We start from the raw sequence: 19,118 nt of genomic DNA, 5'->3' as shown, positions 1-19,118 counted from the left end.
TGCAGGGAAAGGTTGATAAACGTGAACCCAAAACGGACAAAGTAAATGGCAACGGGACCACCCATCAATAATTCCTTAAATGTAATGGGTTGATGCCCCAACCAAAAGACAAAGATTGGTGGATGGGGATACAAAAACAAGACCCCTATATGCTGTCTACATAGAGGACCCCACTCAAAACAAGAGACACATACAGACTAAAGTGAAGGGCTGGAAAAAAATATTTCACGCAAACGGAGACCAAAAGAAAGCAGGAGTCGCAATACTCATATCAGATAAAATAGACTTTCAAATAAAGGATGTGAAAAGAGACAAAGAAGGACACTACATAATGATCAAAGGATCAATCCAAGAAGAAGATATAACAATTACAAATATATATGCACCAACATAGGAAGCCACCGCCATATGTACGGCAAAACACTAACGAGTATAAAGAGGAAATTAATAGTAACCACTATAATAGTGGGAGACTTTAATACCCCACTCACAACTATGGATAGATCAACTAAACAGAAAATTAACAAGAAAACACAAACTTTAAATGACACAATGGACCAGCTAGACCTAATTGATATCTATAGGACATTTCACCCCAAAACAAGCAACTTCACCTTTTTCTCAAGTGCACACGGAACCTTCTCCAGAATAGATCACATCCTGGGCCATAAATCTAGTCTTGGAAAATTCAAAAAAAATGAAATCATTCCATCTCATTTTCTGACCCACAGTGCAGTAAGATTAGATCTCAATTACAGGAAAAAAATTGTAAAAAATTCAAACACATGGAGGCTAAATAACACACTTCTGAATAACCAACAAATCATAGAAGAAATCAAAAAAGAAATCAAAATATGTATAGAAATGAATGAAAATGAAAACACAACAACCCAAAACCTATGGGACACTGTAAAAGCAGTGCTAAGGGGAAGGTTCATAGCATTACAGGCTTACATCAAGAAACAAGAAAAAAGCCAAATAAATAACCTAACTCTACACCTAAAGCAATTAGAGAAGGAAGAAATGAAGAACCCCAGGGTTAGCAGAAGGAAAGAAATCTTAAAAATCAGGGCAGAAATAAATGGAAAAGAAACTAAAGAGACCATAGCAAAAATCAACAAAGCTAAAAGCTGGTTTTTTGAAAAAATAAACAAAATTGACAAACCATTAGCAAGACTCATTAAGAAACAAAGAGAGAAGAACCAAATAACAAAATTAGAAATGAAAATGGAGAGATCACAACCAGGACAAACACTGAAATACAAAGCGATCATTAAAGAGACTACTACCAAGCAGCTCTATGCCAAAAAATGGACAACTTGGATGAAATGGACAAATTCTTAGAAAGTATAATTTCCAAAACTGAACCATCGAAGAAATAGAAGATCTTAACAGACCCATCACAGGCAAGGAAATCGAAACGTAATCAAATCTTCAGCAAACAAAAGCCCAGGACCAGATGGCTTCCAGCGAATTCTACCAAAAATTTAGAGAAGAGCTAACACTACCTTACTCAAACTCTTCCAGAAAATTGCAGAAGAAGGTAAACTTCCAAACTCATTCTATGAGGCCACCATCACCCTAATTCCAAAACCAGACAAAGATGCCACAAAAAAAGAAAACTACAGGCCAATATCACTGATGAACATAGATGCAAAAATCCTTAACAAAATTCTAGCAAACAGAATCCAACAACATATTAAAAAAATCATACACCATGACCAAGTGGGCTTTATCCCAGGAATGCAAGGATTCTTTAATATCCGCAAATCAATCAATGTAATACACCACATTAACAAATTGAAAGTTAAAAACCATATGATTATCTCAATAGATGCAGAGAAAGCCTTTGACAAAATTCAACACTCATTTATGATTAAAACTCTCCAAAAAGCAGGATAGAAGGAACATACCTCAACATAATAAAAGCTATATATGACAAACCCACAGCAAGCATCACCCTCAATGGTGAAAAATTGAAAGCATTTCCCCTGAAATCAGGAACAAGACAAGGGTGCCCACTCTCACCACTACTATTCAACATAGTGTTGGAAGTTTTGGCCACAGCAATCAGAGCAGAAAAAGAAGTAAAAGGAATCCAGATAGGAAAAGAAGAAGTGAAACTCTGGCTGTTTGCAGATGACATGATCCTCTAGATAGAAAACCCTAAAGACTCTACCAGAAAATTACTAGAACTAATCAATGATTATAGTAAAGTTGCAGATATAAAATTACACACAGAAAACCCTTGCACTCCTATATACAACAATGAAAAAACAGAAGAGAAATTTAAGGAAACAATACCATTCACCATGCCAACAAAAGAATTAAAATACTTAGGAATATATCTACCTAAAGAAACAAAAGATCTATACATAGAAAACTATAAAACACTGATGAAAGAAATCAAAGAGGACACAAACAGATGGAGAAACATACCGTGTTCCTGGATTGGAAGAATCAATATTGTCAAAATGGCTATTCTACCCAAAGCCAATCTATAGATTCAATGCAATCCCTATCAAGCTACCAACGGTATTTTTCACAGAACTAGACCAAAGAATTTCACAATTTGTATGGAAATACAAAAAACCTCGAATAGCCAAAGTAATCTTGAGAAAGAAGAATGGAACTGAAGGAATCAACCTGCCTGACTTCAGACTCTACTACAAAGCCACAGTCATCAAGACAGTGTGGTACTGGCACAAAGACAGAAATATAGACCAATGGAACAGAATAGAAAGCCCAGAGATAAATCCACGAACCTATGGACACCTTATCTTTGACAAAGGAGGCAAGGATATACAATGGAGAAAAGACAATTTCTTTAACAAGTGGTGCTGGGAAAACTGGTCAACCACTTGTAAAAGAATGAAACTAGAACACTTTCTAACACCATACACAAAAATAAACTCAAAATGGATTAAGATCTAAATGTAAGACCAGAAACTATAAAACTCCTAGAGGAGAACATAGGCAAAACACTCTCCGACATAAATCACAGCCAGATCCTCTATGACCCACCTCCCAGAATATTGGAAATAAAAGCAAAAATAAACAAATGGGACCTAATGAAACTTAAAGCTTTTGCACTACAAAGGAAACTATAAGTAAGGTGAAAAGACAGCCTCAGATTGGGAGAAAATAATAGCAAATGAAGAAACAGACAAAGGATTAATCTCAAAAATATACAAGCAACTCCTGCAGCTCAATTCCAGAAAAATAAATGACCCAATCAAAAAATGGGCCAAAGAACTAAACAGACATTTCTCCAAAGAAGACATACAGATGGCTAACAAACACATGAAAAGGATGCTCAACATCACTCATTATCAGAGAAATGCAAATCAAAACCACAATGAGGTACCATACACACCAGTCAGGATGGCTGCTATCCAAAAGTCTACAGCAATAAATGCTGGAGAGAGTGTGGAGAAAAGGGAACCCTCTTACACTGTTGGTGGGAATGCAAACTAGTACAGCCACTATGGAGAACAGTGTGGAGATTCCTTAAAAAACTGGAATAGAACTGCCATATGACCCAGCAATCCCACTTCTGGGCATACACACTGAGGAAACCAGATCTGAAAGAGACACGTGCACCCCAATGTTCATCGCAGCACTGTTTATAATAGCCAGGACATGGAAGCAACCTAGATGCCCATCAGCAGATGAATGGATAAGGAAGCTGTGGTACATGTACACCATGGAATATTACTCAGCCATTAAAAAGAATTCATTTGAACCAGTCCTAATGAGATGGATGAAGCTGGAGCCCCTTATACAGAGTGAAGTAAGCCAGAAAGATAAAGAACATTACAGCATACTAACACATATATATGGAATTTAGAAAGATGGTAACGATAACCCTATATGCAAAACAGAAAAAGAGACACAGAAATACAGAACAGACTTTTGAACTCTGTGGGAGAATGTGAGGGTGGGATATTTCAAAAGAACAGCATGTATACTATCTATGGTGAAACAGATCACCAGCCCAGGTGGGATGCATGAGACAAGTGCTCGGGCCTGGTGCACTGGGAAGACCCAGAGGAATCGGGTGGAGAGGGAGGTGGGAGGGGGGATCGGGATGGGGAATAAGTGTAAATCTATGGCTGATTCATATCAATGTATGACAAAACCCACTGAAATGTTGTGAAGTAATTAGCCTCCAAACTAATAAAAAAATTAAAAAAAAAAAAATGTGTAGAATTTCTGTGTTGCATTTTTTTTTTTCCATTGTTTTTCTCACCTTCAATCTCCTTTTCACTTGCTGTGAGAGCAAGGTCTGTCTGCAAAATGGTAACACTCACAGACTCCTTGGACTCTAAATATTTCTGAAGAGCTTCCTCAGCCTAAGAACCCGAAAAAATATAATCAGAAGTAAAAAATGATTAGAACTGTTGTAAACCTCCTTATTTCCTTTTCTTCCCAGCATCTTTTCCTCCCTAGAAGTGCTCAGCCTGTACTTAGTGGAACTGTCAATCAAGCCTCTTCTGTCAAGGAGTGGAGACAAGCTCCAGGCTGGCCTATTGGAGTACCCAAAGCCACTTGATGCAGAAGATTTGGGTATAGGTGGGAAAATACTGCAACTTGAGTGTTTTAAAGACTGATATGGATGCCGGAAAAGATATCTTCTCTCCCATGAGACTGAGGTCATGAAGGACTAGTTAAGCTGGGAGCTGTCGGTGTCATCTTTGCTGCCATGTGGGGTGAGGCTGCCTGAGAATGAAGTCAATGGTGAGGAAAACAGAAAAAGCTGGATTTTGGATAGGAACGAAAGAAGGAAAGGGGTACATTGATTACATTGTTACATGTAATCAGCTGATTAAACTATTGGACATATCTATATTAATACTTACAACTAAATTTAAACATTTTGCCTTTAGTTTATGTGCATCAATGAATTATTTTCTTAGGTTAGTTCATTTACTGGGATTCTGTCCTGTGTATCCAAAAACATCCTTTTGTTGCAATGAATGTTGATGGTTGTAATAAAAGTCTGGTGATTATGGCAATAGTCTAGTTTAATTCCACCACTATTATTCTTCCTGTCTGTCATCATTGATTCTTCAAAGAAGACCCTCTACAGTTCCCCCATAATTAATACATAAAATCAAGGATACCTGTATTCCTTTCCCGGGCTCCTGATTGTACTTTTCCTTCAGCTCTTCTCTCTTCTGAATGAAGAGACAATGCCCCCCGGGTTTTGCATAAACCCCTTGCTTCACATTTTCTTCTAGAGGATGAAAAATATCCTGAAGTAAAGCTGAGCAACGATTCTGTGACGCCTCCAAGTTTCGTTTATGAAAGTAATTCAGTTTGGCTACTAGCTGCATCTTTAAGGGGACAAAGGCCCATGGAAAAGGTATTACCAACACTTCAGTATTTTTAGAAATGATTCACAAAGAGAATCGCTGTATTTGGGTTGGGGGGGAATTCAAAGACTACAAGCAATACTATATTCTTCCTACCAAACCTATAGTAAAACAGTTCCATAGATAATACACTGTAGAAAAGTGACTTTACTTTTATACTTGAAGTCTCTGGACACCCCCTTTCTTTTGCCTCTTCTACTTTAGATAGAATCTTCAGACTACAGATCTCTAGCCTCAAGCCCTAATTTTAAATGCAACCTACTATGTTACAACAGACTGGTTCCAAATAGCAAAAGGAGTACATCAAGGCTGTACATTGTCACCCTGCTTATTTAACTTATATGCAGAGTACATCATGAGAAGTGCTGGGCTGGAAGAAGTACAAGCTGGATTCAAGATTGCCGGGAGAAATATCAATAACCTCAGATATGCAGATGACACCACCCTTATGGCAGAAAGTGAAGAGGAACTAAAAAGCCTCTTGATGGAAGTGAAAGAGGAGAGTGAAAAAGTTGGCTTAAAGCCCAACATTCAGAAAACTAAGATCATGGCATCTGGTCCCATCACTTCATGGGAAATAGATGGGGAAAGAGTGTCAGACTTTATTTTGGGGGGGCTCCAAAATCATTGCAGATGGTGATTGTGGCCATGAAATTAAAAGACACTTACTGCGTGGAAGAAAAGTTATGACCAACCTAGATAGCATATTAAAAAGCAGAGACATTACTTTGCCAACAAAGGTCTGTCTAGTCAAGGCTATGGTTCTCCCAGTTGTCATGTATGGATGTGAGAGTTGGACTGTGAAGAAAAGCTGAGCACCGAAAAATTGATGCTTTAAACTATGGTGTTGGAGAAGACTCTTAAGAGTCCCTTGGACTGCAAGGAGATCCAACCAGTCCATCCTAAAGGAGATCAGTCCTGGGTGTTCATTGGAAGGAGACACTAAAGCTGAAACGCCAATACTTTGGCCACCTCATGCGAAGAGTTGGCTCATTGGAAAAAACCCTGATGCTGGGAAGGATTGGGGGCAGGAGAAGGGGACGACAGAGGATGAGGTGGCTGGATGGCATCACCGACTTGATGGACATGAGTTTGAGTAAACTCCAGGAGCTGGTGATGGACAGGGAGGCCTGGCACGCTGTGATTCATGGGGTCACAAAGAGTCGGACACGACTGAGCGACTGAACTGAGCTGAACTGATGTTACTACTGTTTCAATATTATATTGGGCCTGGGATTTCCAGATCCTGGGATTTCCAGGAGGTAGAATGGATAATTAGCCTGAATAATAAGCATATGCTATTAAACCTGAGGAGATAATCTTTTAGTAGAGCCTTTGGCAATTCTGTATGCTTGATTAATAAAAAAGGAAAGTTAATACTTTATGAATACAAATTTTTAAGGGATGAGATTGCTTTTTAAAAAACTAGTCTATGGGCATAACATAATAAGATGAGTTATCTGTGTGTGAAACTTTCAGAATCTATAGGGTCTGGGGGCTTCCCTGGTGGCTCAGTAGTAAAGAATCTACCTGCAGTGCAGGAGATGCAGATTTGATCCCTGTGTTGGGAAGAGATCGCCTGGAGAAGGAAATGGCAACCCACTCCAATACTATTGTCTGGGAAATCCCATGGACAGAGGAGGCAGGAGGGCTGCAGTCCATGGGGTTGCAAAGAGTCGGACATGACTTAAGACTAAATAATGACAATAACAGTAGTGTCCAGGGTAGTTATAAGCTTTTTGTTGTTACTTGTCTTCAGAATAATAGTGAAATCTTGGTCACATAAGTGATAGTCATTATCTCTCAGTCTAGTAAAAATTGTTTTTCTTAAGTCCACATTTTGTATTTCATAGCAACATTTTGCCTTTTATTGTGCCTAAGTCCCATGACTATAGCAAAAAACTTAATTACCTCTAATTTTTTCCAGTACCCTTGGTCCTCATCCTTGAAAGAGTTCTTCATGAAGACTTCAATGGCCTCTTTCTCACTGGCCCTGTGCAGGTCCAGCAGTTCCTGGTGGGTTTCTGTGGGCAGCTGCAACTTCTGGCCCATCTGCTGGTCATAGTGGGCAATGGCCTTTTGCACTACAGCTGAGTTCTTAATCTGGGCCAAGGTCAGGACTTCATTTTCCATGCAGGGCAGATCCCCACTGTTGATGGCATTGACATAGGTCTGCACTATGTTCTTTAGATCTTCACAGGGGGAAAAGATGCTTGAATTATTTGCAGAGAAAAAGGACATGCTCTGAACTAATTCTGAGAATGTTAATTTAGCATATTCAGCCTTATGCACAGTGTTTAAATGGCCCAAGTAAGTTCCTTTGGGAAATTATGTGATCAAGAAGACAGATATTTCATTCTCTGAGAAAGGAAAGTGTTCAAAGGAGAAAATTTAAGATTTGTGTGATGATCCATGTTTCATCCCTTTCTAATTGAGCAATGAGAAGATGGTTATACAAATTTGTGTGTATTCATTTATTTAGAATACTATAGACCGTTTGCCTGTTTACTCTTCCCTTTCTTTCTCTCTTCCTCAGGTTTCTATTCCCTTTAGAATTCCCTTTTCTCCTCCACTTCAATATGTAAAGCTGGTGTGAGTGTTACCCTCACCCAAAAAAGCACAGAGTAGGCAAATTAAGCCAGGTCACCTTACTCTTTGTTGGAACTTTCCTGTTTGTCTTCCTATGCCTTTGCCTACTTGCATTTGCCCTCATCTTCCCTTTAGATTGTAGCAATAATTTACAATATGGACTTCCCTAGTAGCTCAGACTGTAAAGCATCTGCCTACAATGCAGGAGACCCGGGTTTGATCCCTGGGTTGGGAAGATACCTTGGAAAAGGAAATGGCAACCCATTCCAGTATCCTTGCCTGGTAAATTCCATGGACAGGGGAGCCTGGCGGGCTATAGTCCTTGGGGTCGCAAAGAGTGGATATGACTGACTAACACACAATAATTTACAAAGTTCCAAGACATAGAATATTTAGGAACAATTGGATTGAGAAGTCTGCTTCGATTTCTTGAAGGGTTTTAGACAATCTGGGCATCTGTTTGTTTAATGTTTATGTTAAGTATGTTCCCTTTCTACAATGAATGTCTTCCCATTTTCTGCCTATCTAAGGCTGTGGCACTGAACAAGTACCCACTGTATTGGTGGGACAAATGCTGCCAACCCATGCGGGTTAGTCTAGGTCAACAGTGGATCGTTTATAGGCATAACTTTTTTAACTTGACCTTTTCTTCAGGTTATTCTTCCTATTTTATCTTATTTTGCAAGCATTACTAAAAGCATCTAGAAATATTTTTTGAAATATTTAATAAATATGATATCTATGATTTTCTTGGTAATATCTGACTATGCATTTTTAGCATTGACAGATGGAAGGAGAAATTACAACAGTGCTCTCATTCTCTATTTTGAATTGAGGGAAAACCCTTGAAAAGGTACTCACGAGATCCACTGGCCTGGATACCTCCTGAAAGAGTTTTAGTCTTGGAATAGCTAAAGATGTAGGAACAGAATTCTGCCACTTGTTGTACAAACTTAGGATCCAGATCATCATTATGCAGTGTCTCAAGCTGGGCAAGCTTCTTCTGGTGAGTGGGTAAGTCAAAAATGAAGCATTTCTTTACTGGAAAGAATTTCTGTATACACAGACGGGGCAGATTAAAATTCTGAAAATGTTGGTTGGTGCCTGAGGAGGGAAAAAATAGGATTTATTTAGTATCGAATTACATTCATTTTAATCTATTCCCCACAAATAAATGTGTCCTCTACCTGATTTGGGCTTCCCTTCTTCAGCTGGTAAAGAATCTGCCTGCAATGTGGGAGACCTGGGTTCAATCCCAGGTTACAAAGATCCCCTGAAGAAGGGAAAGGCTACCCACTCCAGTATTCTTGCTGGAGAATCCTATTGACTGTATAGTCCATGGGGTCACAAAGAGTCAGACACGACCGAACGACTTTCACTTTCACTCCCTGATGTTGTTTGTGTCACTACATTTTCACAAACCCTAAGCAAAAGCTTAAAAGGTGATCAACCAGGGAAAGGAAAATGGAAAAGTTATTTGCTCCAAGAACAGGGAATAATATAATTTAATATCGACTCTATTAGTTCATTTAAATTAATAGTATTAATTATTTATATGGTCACTTAGTCAGCTGAGTAAATATAGGAAACTCTAAGTTTAACCAGCAACATACAAGAGATAACTTCTTGTGCTACTTTTCACCCTCTTTCCAAAATTGGAGTCTGTTACCTTGCTTTGGCCTCAGTGAATTCTCCAGGTATTCATCTGCTGTGATGAGTTGCCCATTTGCTTCCAGGTCAAGGTAGAAATCTCTCAAAGTCCACACTAAGTCTGGACAGACTCTCACAAAGTCAGCTGCATCATTTACCCCGTTAAGAGCAGGTGAGGTATCTATTCTGAGCAGTTGTGACAGTTCTGTCACATAGCTGAGACGCAATTAAGGAAAACTTTTGGAAACAGGACTGCATCTGAGCCATATTTAATTCCATGCCTTTATATGCTTTTATATTCTCTTTGGGTTGTAACCAAGTCCTCATTGCATTCAGTAAACAAAAGGACTTCATCTTGTTCTTTCAATGTTCACAGTGTTTTCATTTTTGTGTTTGATACACAAGGACTCATGAGCTGGTGAATGGAGGAATTCTTTCTGGCTTTGGTGCCATCCTGGACCACAAAAGGATACTGCAAGAGGTTGATAGCCCCATGGTCAATTTTGTTCATGGTATTGTATACAAAAGTACTACTCAATAGTAGTGCCAGTACAAATATATGGGTGTCATTTGTCTTGTCGCCCTAGAAGTCAGAATAAATTTCAGTCATGTCTCATGGTGCTCCCATATGAGCAGTTACTAAAAACAGGCCCTTGATCTACAAATGTTAAACAGGACAAACTAAAATGGTTGTGAGAAACATGGGAACTTTAGTTCTGTCATTAGCATTGATAATTTTATATAAAACCATATTTTGTTAATTTATTAGTCCCTCTTGTAAGTGGTTAGGTATTTGCAAAATCGATAGTCAGATTTACTGAAGGTAATCAGAGGATTTAAAATCAAGATTTTCGACTGTGTGGAACAAAGTTGGTCTGTATGTATAATACATGCACCTATTTTATTGAATAACTATTATACACAGGGAAGTTCACATTACTGATCTTATCTAATACTCAGTGCTGTGAGAATAAGGTTTTAACTACTGTCTCTATGTTACAGGTAAACAAACTAAAGCAAAAATGGGTTTATCATTTTGCGGGATATCAAAAGCAAAATAAAGACATAAAAAACAAGAGAAGTACAAGGGAAAGATCCCGTTTTGTGCTCAAGCCATCTCATACCAGCTTATAACAGCCGGTTGTGTACATCTTTTCTGAGCCTTGAGTTTAGTGACTTCACTTTGGTAGCTTGGAGTCAGCTGTGATGGGAGCACTTAGAAAACTTGAAAGTACTACAAATCAAGGCTTTTTTTCTTGCCAGATAGAAGTGGAAAAATAACGTGCATCTCCTGTGCAAATGATAAAATGGATCAGACCAAAGGGGAAATAGGAGATTTGAGGAGACTTATTTTTGTTTGTCAAAGTTTTAAGAGCTGCAAGTACCAGGATCCTGATTTGAACTCAAGTTCTGCTGCCCTGAAGCCCACTGCTAACCTCTGTCCTCTGCAGGGACAGACTTATGACGGTGACTTTATTTGCACTGTCTCTCTCTTCAGTTTGGTTAACTGTCTAGCTCCACATTAGTACAGTCTCCCAATTGTGATTCTGGCTTTCACACCTATTTTTCTCACTTCAGGTTTCTAAAATTTGACTATTAAAAACAGAAAGCGGAAAAAAGTATACCCTGGTTAAGTAGAAGTAAAAAAAAAACTCCCCGTGTAAAGAGTGTTCAGGGATGAGGAGGTTGATCAAAAAGAAATTCTTGTTAATTACCTTCTCTATGTCGCCGAGTCCCTCAGTGTCAAGAAGAACCAGGGTGTGGTTTGGTTTCTTGGGGTGAGGCACACACCACATCCAGATGCCCTTCGTGCTACACTGCACTGTAGATCCAACTGAGAATCCTACAGGGAGAGTTGAAACGCTGTAATAGAGGAGTGGATCTGGAAACTGGAGACTGCCTTAATAAGTGAGCTACCATTTAAGGAAAGCAAGGCGAGGCTATGGCAGAAAATATAACTCTGTATTGATCTGAATTACAATAGAGGAATGCGATAAATAAGAATGCCATGTACCATAGGGCTGGAAATTTGACATTTCTTTTTTTGCAAGAATATTATACTATCAAAATTTAGTCACTTATAATTACATATGTAGAAGTTATTTCATTGATGTCTTCTTATAATTGGAAAGTACTGTAATTTTTCTAAGTAGATACTGAGGGGAAAAAATGAGGTGATATATCAGAAGCAGAACTCTACCTTTCATCTCCCAGAAGATCATTAGCTAGATTTGAGCCAAGCATTAGCTTTCAATATTCCTCCCAGGTCTCTCACTTCCTCTCCTCACATTGCTGTGCTGCATGCTGGGAGTGTGGGTGGACAGAAGGGACTTGGCTGGGCTCTGCCCATGTCACTCACCCTTTTTCTTCCCAGCCAGCTTGTTCATCAGGTAGGACTTGCCTGTGCGGTAGGGGCCCACGATAGCCACCACCACAACAGGCTGCCTGATGGCAGACAGGATCTTCAGGGCTTTCAGATTAACCAGCAGTCGCCCATTAGTGTTCTCGATGAGGCACAAGGGTTCTGGCATGTGATTCAATGGGGCCATGTCCATAGTGTCACCTGATGTTCAAGGACAGACATGGGATAGACTGAAGTTTCTATTCTTAAAGCAGAGAAAAGTCATTTTGCTTCCTCAACCTGTGGACATACTTCTCCCCAGATGGTCTAAGTTTCTGAAGAAGTGAATAATAATATATAAAAAGATAGTAAAAAGGGTCATAGTAACATAAGTCCAAGCCCTTCATCACAAGAGAAGTCCTAGACCCAACAACGCAAGAGAAGACTCTAGACATGGACATCATCAGATGGTCAATACCAAAATCAGATTCATTATATTCTTTGAAGCCAAAGATGGAGAAACTCTATAGAGTCAGCAAAAAAAAAAAAAAAAGACTAGGAGCTGACTGTCACTCAGATCATGAATTCCTTACTGCAAAATTCAGACTTAAATTAAAGAAAGTAGGGAAACCACTAGACGATTCAGGTATGACCTAAATCAAATCCCTTATGATTATATGGTGGAAGTGACAAACAGATTCAAGGGATTAGATTTGATAGAGTGCTGGAAGAACTATGGATGGAGTTTCGTGACATTGTACAAGAGGCAGTGTTCAAGACCGTCCCCAAGTAAAAGAAATACAAAAAGGCAAAATGGTTGTCTGAGGAGGCCTTACAAATACCTGTGAAAAGAAGAGAAGCAAAAGGCAAAGGAGAAAAGAAAAGATATACCCATTTGAATGCAGAGTTCCAAAGAATAGTCAGGAGAGACAAGAAAGCCTTCCTCAGTGATCAGTGCAAAGAAATAGAGGAAAACAATAGAATGGAAAAGACAAGAGATTTCTTCAAGAAAATTACAGGTACCAAGGGAACACTTCATGCAAAGACGGGCACAATAAAGGACTGAAATGGTATGGACCTAACAGAAGCAGAAGATACTAAGAAGAGGTGGCAAGAATACACAGAACAATACAAAAAAGATCTTCATGACCCAGATAATCACGATGGTGTGATCACTCACCTAGAGTCAGACATCCTGGAACGCAAAGTCAAGTGGGCCTTAGGAAGCATCAACATGAATAAGTGAGTGGAGGTGATGAAATTCCAGCTGAGCTATTTCAAATCCTAAAAGATGATGCTGTTAAGGTGCTGCACTCAATATGCCAGCAAATTTGGAAAACTGAGCCGTGGCCACAGGACTGGAAAAGGTCAGTTTTCATTCCAGTCCCCAAAAAAGGCAACGCCAAAGAACATCAAACTACCACACAATTGCACTCATCTCACATGCTAGCAAAGTAATGCTCAAAATTCTCCAAGGCAGGCTTCAACAGTACATGAACCATGAACTTCCAGATGTTCAAGCTCATTTTAGAAAAGGCAGAGAAACCAGAGATCAACTTGCCAACATCCGCTGAATCATCGAAAAAGAAAGAGTTCCAGAAAAACATCTATTTCTGCTTTATTGACTATGCCAAAGCCATTGACTGTGTGGCTCACAACAAACTGTGAAAAATTCTTAAAGAGTTAGGAATACCAGACCACTTGACCTGCCTCCTGAGAAATCTGTATGCAGTTCAAGGAGCAGCAGTTAGAACTGGACATGGAATAACAGACTAGTTCCAAATGGGGAAAGGAGTATGTCAAGGCTATATATTGTTACCCTGCCTATTTAACTTATACGCAGAGTACATCATGTGAAATGCCTGGCTGGCTGAAGCACAAGCTGGAATCAAGATTGCTAGGAGACATATCAATAACCTCAGATATGCAGATGACACCACCCTTATGGCAGAAAACAAAGAAGAACTAAAGAGTCTCTTGATGAAAGTGAAAGAGGACAGTGAAAAAGTTGGCTTAAAACTCAACATACAGAAAACTAAGATCATGGCATCCGGTCCCATCACTTTCTGGCAAATAGATGGGGAGACAATGGAAACAGTGAGAGACTTTATTTTTTGGAGGGGCTCCAAAACCACTGCAGATGGTGACTGCAGCTATGAAATTAAAAGACGCTTGCTCTTTGGAAGAAAGAAAAGCTATGACAAACCTAGAGAGCATATTAAATAGAAGAGACATTATTTTGCTGAAAAATATCTGTTTAGTCAAAGCTATGGTTTTTCCAGTATTCAGGTGTGGATATGAGAGTTGGGCTATAAAGAAAGCTGAGCACTGAAGAATTAATGCTTTTGAAGTGTGGTGTTGGAGAAGACTCTTGAGAGTCCCTTGGACTGCAAGGAGATCAAACCAGTCAATGCTAAAGGAAATGAGTCCTGAATATTCATCGGAAGGACTGATGCTGAAGCTGTAATACTCCAATACTTTTGACACCTGATGGAAAGCTGTAACTCCAATACTTTAGACACCTGATGGGAAGACTCATTGGAAAAGACCCTGATGCTGGGAATGATTGAAGGCAGGAGGTGAAGGGGATGACAGAGGATGAGATGGTTGGATAGCATCACCAATTCAATGGACGTGAGTTTGAGCAAACTCCTGGAGTTGGTGATGGACAGGGAAGCCTGTTGTTTTGCAGCCTATGGGGTTGCAAAGAGTCCTACATGATTGAGCTACTGAACTGAACTGAGGCCCTTCAGAGTCCTACTAGAGACTGCCCCACTGGTTCTTAAGTATTTGGGGAATGTATAGAAAAGCATTTTCTGAATCTAAACTACTGCTAGTTTGAGTCTCGCTTTTCTCCATTGGCTTTTGTCTTGGTTGTGTTTCTTAGTTTGTATCTCCCTGAATCCCCAGATTGAATATTTATGACCACTATTTGTTCTATTACACTTTTTTCCTTTACCCAATATCAACCTGCTTTTCTCTCATTTAGGACTATGTCCAGCCAAAGTGCATTAAACTAAATCCTGCCAGGTCCTTATGTACCATTGTCTAGCAAATAGTAATTGTTTACTTCTTAAAACTTTACTTTTAAAGAATTTTTATATAACTATTAATATGTGTTATTCAATCAAAGCTTCAATGAGTGGTCATTTTATGAATGAGAAAGTGAGTGAAAATATTTTCTTAACACTTAACCATTATAAGATTCAGATGATGGAATAAAGCATATAAAAACCTAAATATGTGTGAGATTCCTTGAATTCTATTATTCATAATTTTGATTTTGCTTGCTAAAATAAAGCCTTTTTTCCTATTCACTCAGGACACTTTTTATAATTTGAAAAGTTATATTTGAAAAAAAATATATATATATATATGTTTGATTCATTTTTAGCAATTGAGAACTCTTGTGACAGCATTTTCTTTTTTGTTTAGTATGTCTGGACTTAATAGCTCTTCAGAATGGTCCATTGAAAATCATCAATTGGTATCCCTGACACCCCAACTGGTTCCCCAAACTGCCTTCACTGTAACAGCTACTTTCTAATTTCTTAATGTTAATTCTTGTAACCTAAAGAATCCCTGATAAAACAGTTTTAATGCTATCTGAAATGTATACAAATGCTTGCTTTTCTGCCTTGCCATATCATAAAGAATGATTATCTTCCATTTTAGAAGTGATTATTTACAACAGAAGCTAAAATCTCACCATCTGCTTGCCTTTTTTTAAAGGGATATCCTACAATAAAAAGGTCTGGATTCCCTTGTTATCTAAAGTGAAAATTCCCTTTTAAAAAAGTGTGAAGACCCATTTCCCCCTTTCCTTAATTGCCAATGCCCCAGAGATTATCCAGGTGACAGATAAATAGAAACTGCTTGGGAGCAGATAAGAGATCCATTGCAAATAACATAGCCCCAGGACATGGGAGCTAGAAATGCCCAGTCCAAGCCAGATCCAAAAAGAGAGGATTCCCTGTAATTTTACATTCCCAAAGGCCAAATCTCTTTTTACTTTAACCCATTTCCAAAGCAATATTGGCATCTTAATGTTTGTTGAGTCCTATTGTCTGATTTGTTTATAGCAGGAATCACAATCATTTTTAGATTAGAAAGATATGGAGACCTGGCAGTTATGACTTAAAACAATTAGCTAGAAAAACAGAAGATAAGCAATCAAAATTTATTTGTAGATATTGAGAGCTTACCAGATCTTTTGCTTTGAGATGATGTCACTAACGAGAAAGGAAATGAATTTGACTGAATTTTCAGGCCACTTAATAAATAACATTAGGGCTGTGTATTTATACTAGTGGAAGTATTTTATATATTGTCACCAGATGTTATCTGGGTAGCATCTTTAATGTTAATCAAATAAACCAGCTTCCAAAACATCTTTGCCGATTCACTGTGTTTGAGCCCCAGGCGTAACTGTTGCTCTGCTATCATAACTCAGTTTATGATGTGTGGTTTTGTTATTGTTGTTTGCCTTCACTTTGCTTTGTGTTGTTTTTGGCTTGAATTTGTAGAGGAAAAACTCTTATAAAGGAGAAAATGGAAATCAAACAAGAAGGAGATGTGCAAAGTATGTGCCATGATAATGAAGGAGGAAACAGACAGAATAGACTCTATCTTGAAAGCAGGACTCCTCTTGGGCCGGACTGTGGACTTTGAGCTATATGCCCAGTATGTATGGAAACGACATACTAACTGGAAAACCAGGCCCCCCAGGGCTTGTACCTAGACTCTCCATGCTGCCTAGAAGAATACCCTGATTATCTGTGTAACCGAGTAGAATCATACATTCTATTATGCTTGTTGGGGTATGACCACAGGCCTATTGATAATTGTCCACTGTTAACTACCTAGCTTAAGGCATATGAATCACGGGTTAACTTTGATTGTATCTTCCTTTTTCCTTAGTTCAGACTAGTTTCAGGGAATTTGGGGAGGCGGGTTTGTGCACTTAGTGTATATAAGGTTTTCACAAAAACTGGACGGGGTCCTCGACTAAGAGGAGACTCTGCCTTGTCTGCATTGTCCTTCTGAGTGAGTTTGTTTCCCGGAATGCGTGGCTACAACAACAATACATTCAAAGGAGGAGAGAGTTCCAAGGAGTGAAGAAAATTGCCAGACAGTTTAAAGTGCTCAAGGAGGCAACTGTTATATCAAGTGATTCTTAATAGTAACATCAGTAGAGTAGCAGAAACAATACAAAATACAAAAGGCCTTAAGGAATGAAAGGGTGTCAAGAAATCAAAGCTAATTAATTTAGGATTCTTTCTGAACAAAGAAATCCATCTTCAAACAAAGTACAAGACTAGGAACAAAATGTATAGCCATTTTCGTGAAGCCTTATTTCATTGTACTTTCTGGGATTCAACTGTTTTCCTTTTTTCTCTTTTGTTTTTAATGTAAGCAAGCCATTTACATTACATCTCATTCAATGCTGTTTCTCATGAAAATAATTCATAGTTCTTGAAAAATTCAGGCTGCAACTTGAAGGATCTTAATCAGGTTTTTTATCAAAGACAGTTTAAGTGGCAGTTACAATCCCCATGGATCATAAGGTGGCAAAGAAAGAAAAACAGGGTGAAGACATTTCACACTCTCTGACCCTGCACATGCTCCTGTCTAATTCAACCATAAGCAAAAGGAACTGACAATGAATTCTGCTGCCTGGCTAACATCACCACAATTTACCTTTAACAGGGCTCTGACAGTCCACATCGAGCTCAGCTGCATCATACCATGAACAGACTATTTTTAACTGGAGGAAAATTGCTTTACAATGTTGCGCTGGTTTCTGCTATACCAAAATGCTAATCAGTCATAATTTTATATATATTTATACAAAGCCCCTCCCAGTGGAGCCTCCCTCCCCTCCCCTCATCCCACTCCTCTAGGGTGTCACAGAGCACCAGGCTGGGCTCCCTGTGTTATGTAGCAATTTCCCACTAGCTATCTATTTTACACACAATATTGTATATATGTCATGCTACTTTCTCAATTCGTCCCACCCTCTCTTTCTCCTACTGTTCCACAGGTCCATAAATGGCTTTTTTAAAACATCCTGCCCCTTGCAAACATTTTCCCACCCTTCCCCCGGTATTACCTTAACTGTAAATTCAGTAGCAGAAATCTTTTAGAGCTGTTCAGAAAGCTGCTTCATTGAAAACTTGAGTTCTCGCTCCTTCTCTTAGTTTATTTGTGTTGGTTTCTGATATCTTTTTTCCTTACCAATCCTAGGGATTTCTTTTCTCTTCACCCCACTCTGCCAGAGGACAAAGGATTAGAATATGAAACAGAAACTCATAGTGAAAGGGGTTTTTGAAATGTCGCTGAAGGAAACTGAAACCAAAAGCCAAACTCAGTGACTAAATGATTCCAGACGGAGTGTCTTGGTTTGGATATATTTGGACTGATTTCCAGGAAACTGTATACTGTCCATGGAAGAGAACTTTGAAATCATTTGCATTCTTTCCTCCTCCAAACTGTCTTCAAAGCTGAAAAAAAACCACAGTAAGTCTACAGTAACAGTGATTATAACCCCAAAGTAAGGAAGCAGCCATCCTATGCAATTCAGGTCCTCTCTTGCTAAATATTTAGAAATTTTGATAGAATTTTTTTCTGAGAAAACCTGAGTTTGACACAGAATAAACTGTTGTATAATTTCAGTGAAAAAAAAAAAAAAGAAAAAAACTTCCTAAATAGATAAACCAGATGCTAAACAGTTTTAAAGAATTTTAAAAATAATATCATTAAATGGTCAACAAATGGATTTTTGCAACTATGCCTTTTGTCAGTCAGGCAAATATTCAAAGCAAACAGTTTGCTTCATGAACTTAAATGTCAAATTCCTTCTTCAGGCTTAAGAAGTTCTCAGCTATCATGTCTTTAAATAAATTCTCTGCTCCCTTGTGCTCCTTTCCTTCCGGGAAACCCATTACCCTAATGCCTTTCCTAAAGGAGTCAGATAGTTCTTACAGAATTTCCTCATTTTTTAATTCTCTTTCCACTTTTGCCTCTATTATTTCTAGATTTCTCTCTTCAAACTGATTCTCTCTGCCATGTGGTCTGCTCTATTTCTAATACTTTCTAATGCACTCTTTATCCTATTTATTGAGTCCTTCAGCGGCAGAATTTCTATTTGACCCTTTTTT

The 19,118-nt window shown here is 38.6% G+C and overlaps 1 protein-coding gene across 4 annotated transcripts in view; it reads right to left on the bottom strand.

The window, feature by feature from the left end:
- Positions 1-18,314, bottom strand: part of LOC122436717 (guanylate-binding protein 5-like) — a 24,160-nt gene extending 5,846 nt beyond the window's left edge. Inside the window, exons 1-9 of one of the 4 annotated variants that reach the window (XM_043460739.1) lie at positions 18,071-18,314; positions 11,977-12,180; positions 11,333-11,460; positions 10,091-10,200; positions 9,637-9,833; positions 8,829-9,071; positions 7,290-7,570; positions 5,127-5,339; positions 4,205-4,355 (exon numbers count right to left, since the gene is read on the bottom strand). In XM_043460739.1, coding sequence (XP_043316674.1) covers positions 4,205-4,355; positions 5,127-5,339; positions 7,290-7,570; positions 8,829-9,071; positions 9,637-9,833; positions 10,091-10,200; positions 11,333-11,460; positions 11,977-12,172 — 1,519 coding nt within the window. In that variant the 5' untranslated portion in view covers positions 12,173-12,180; positions 18,071-18,314. Of the gene's footprint in view, positions 1-4,204; positions 4,356-5,126; positions 5,340-7,289; positions 7,571-8,828; positions 9,072-9,636; positions 9,834-10,090; positions 10,201-11,332; positions 11,461-11,817; positions 11,891-11,976; positions 12,181-18,070 lie in introns of those variants that run through there. The other 3 variants (XM_043460737.1, XM_043460740.1, XM_043460738.1) reach the window with 3 other exon arrangements.
- Positions 18,315-19,118: the final 804 nt, after the last annotated feature.

This window comes from Cervus canadensis, chromosome 2, assembly GCF_019320065.1.
Source record: "Cervus canadensis isolate Bull #8, Minnesota chromosome 2, ASM1932006v1, whole genome shotgun sequence".
Classification (NCBI taxonomy): Eukaryota; Metazoa; Chordata; class Mammalia; order Artiodactyla; family Cervidae; genus Cervus; species Cervus canadensis.
This window is presented reverse-complemented; position numbering and strand designations above follow the sequence as displayed.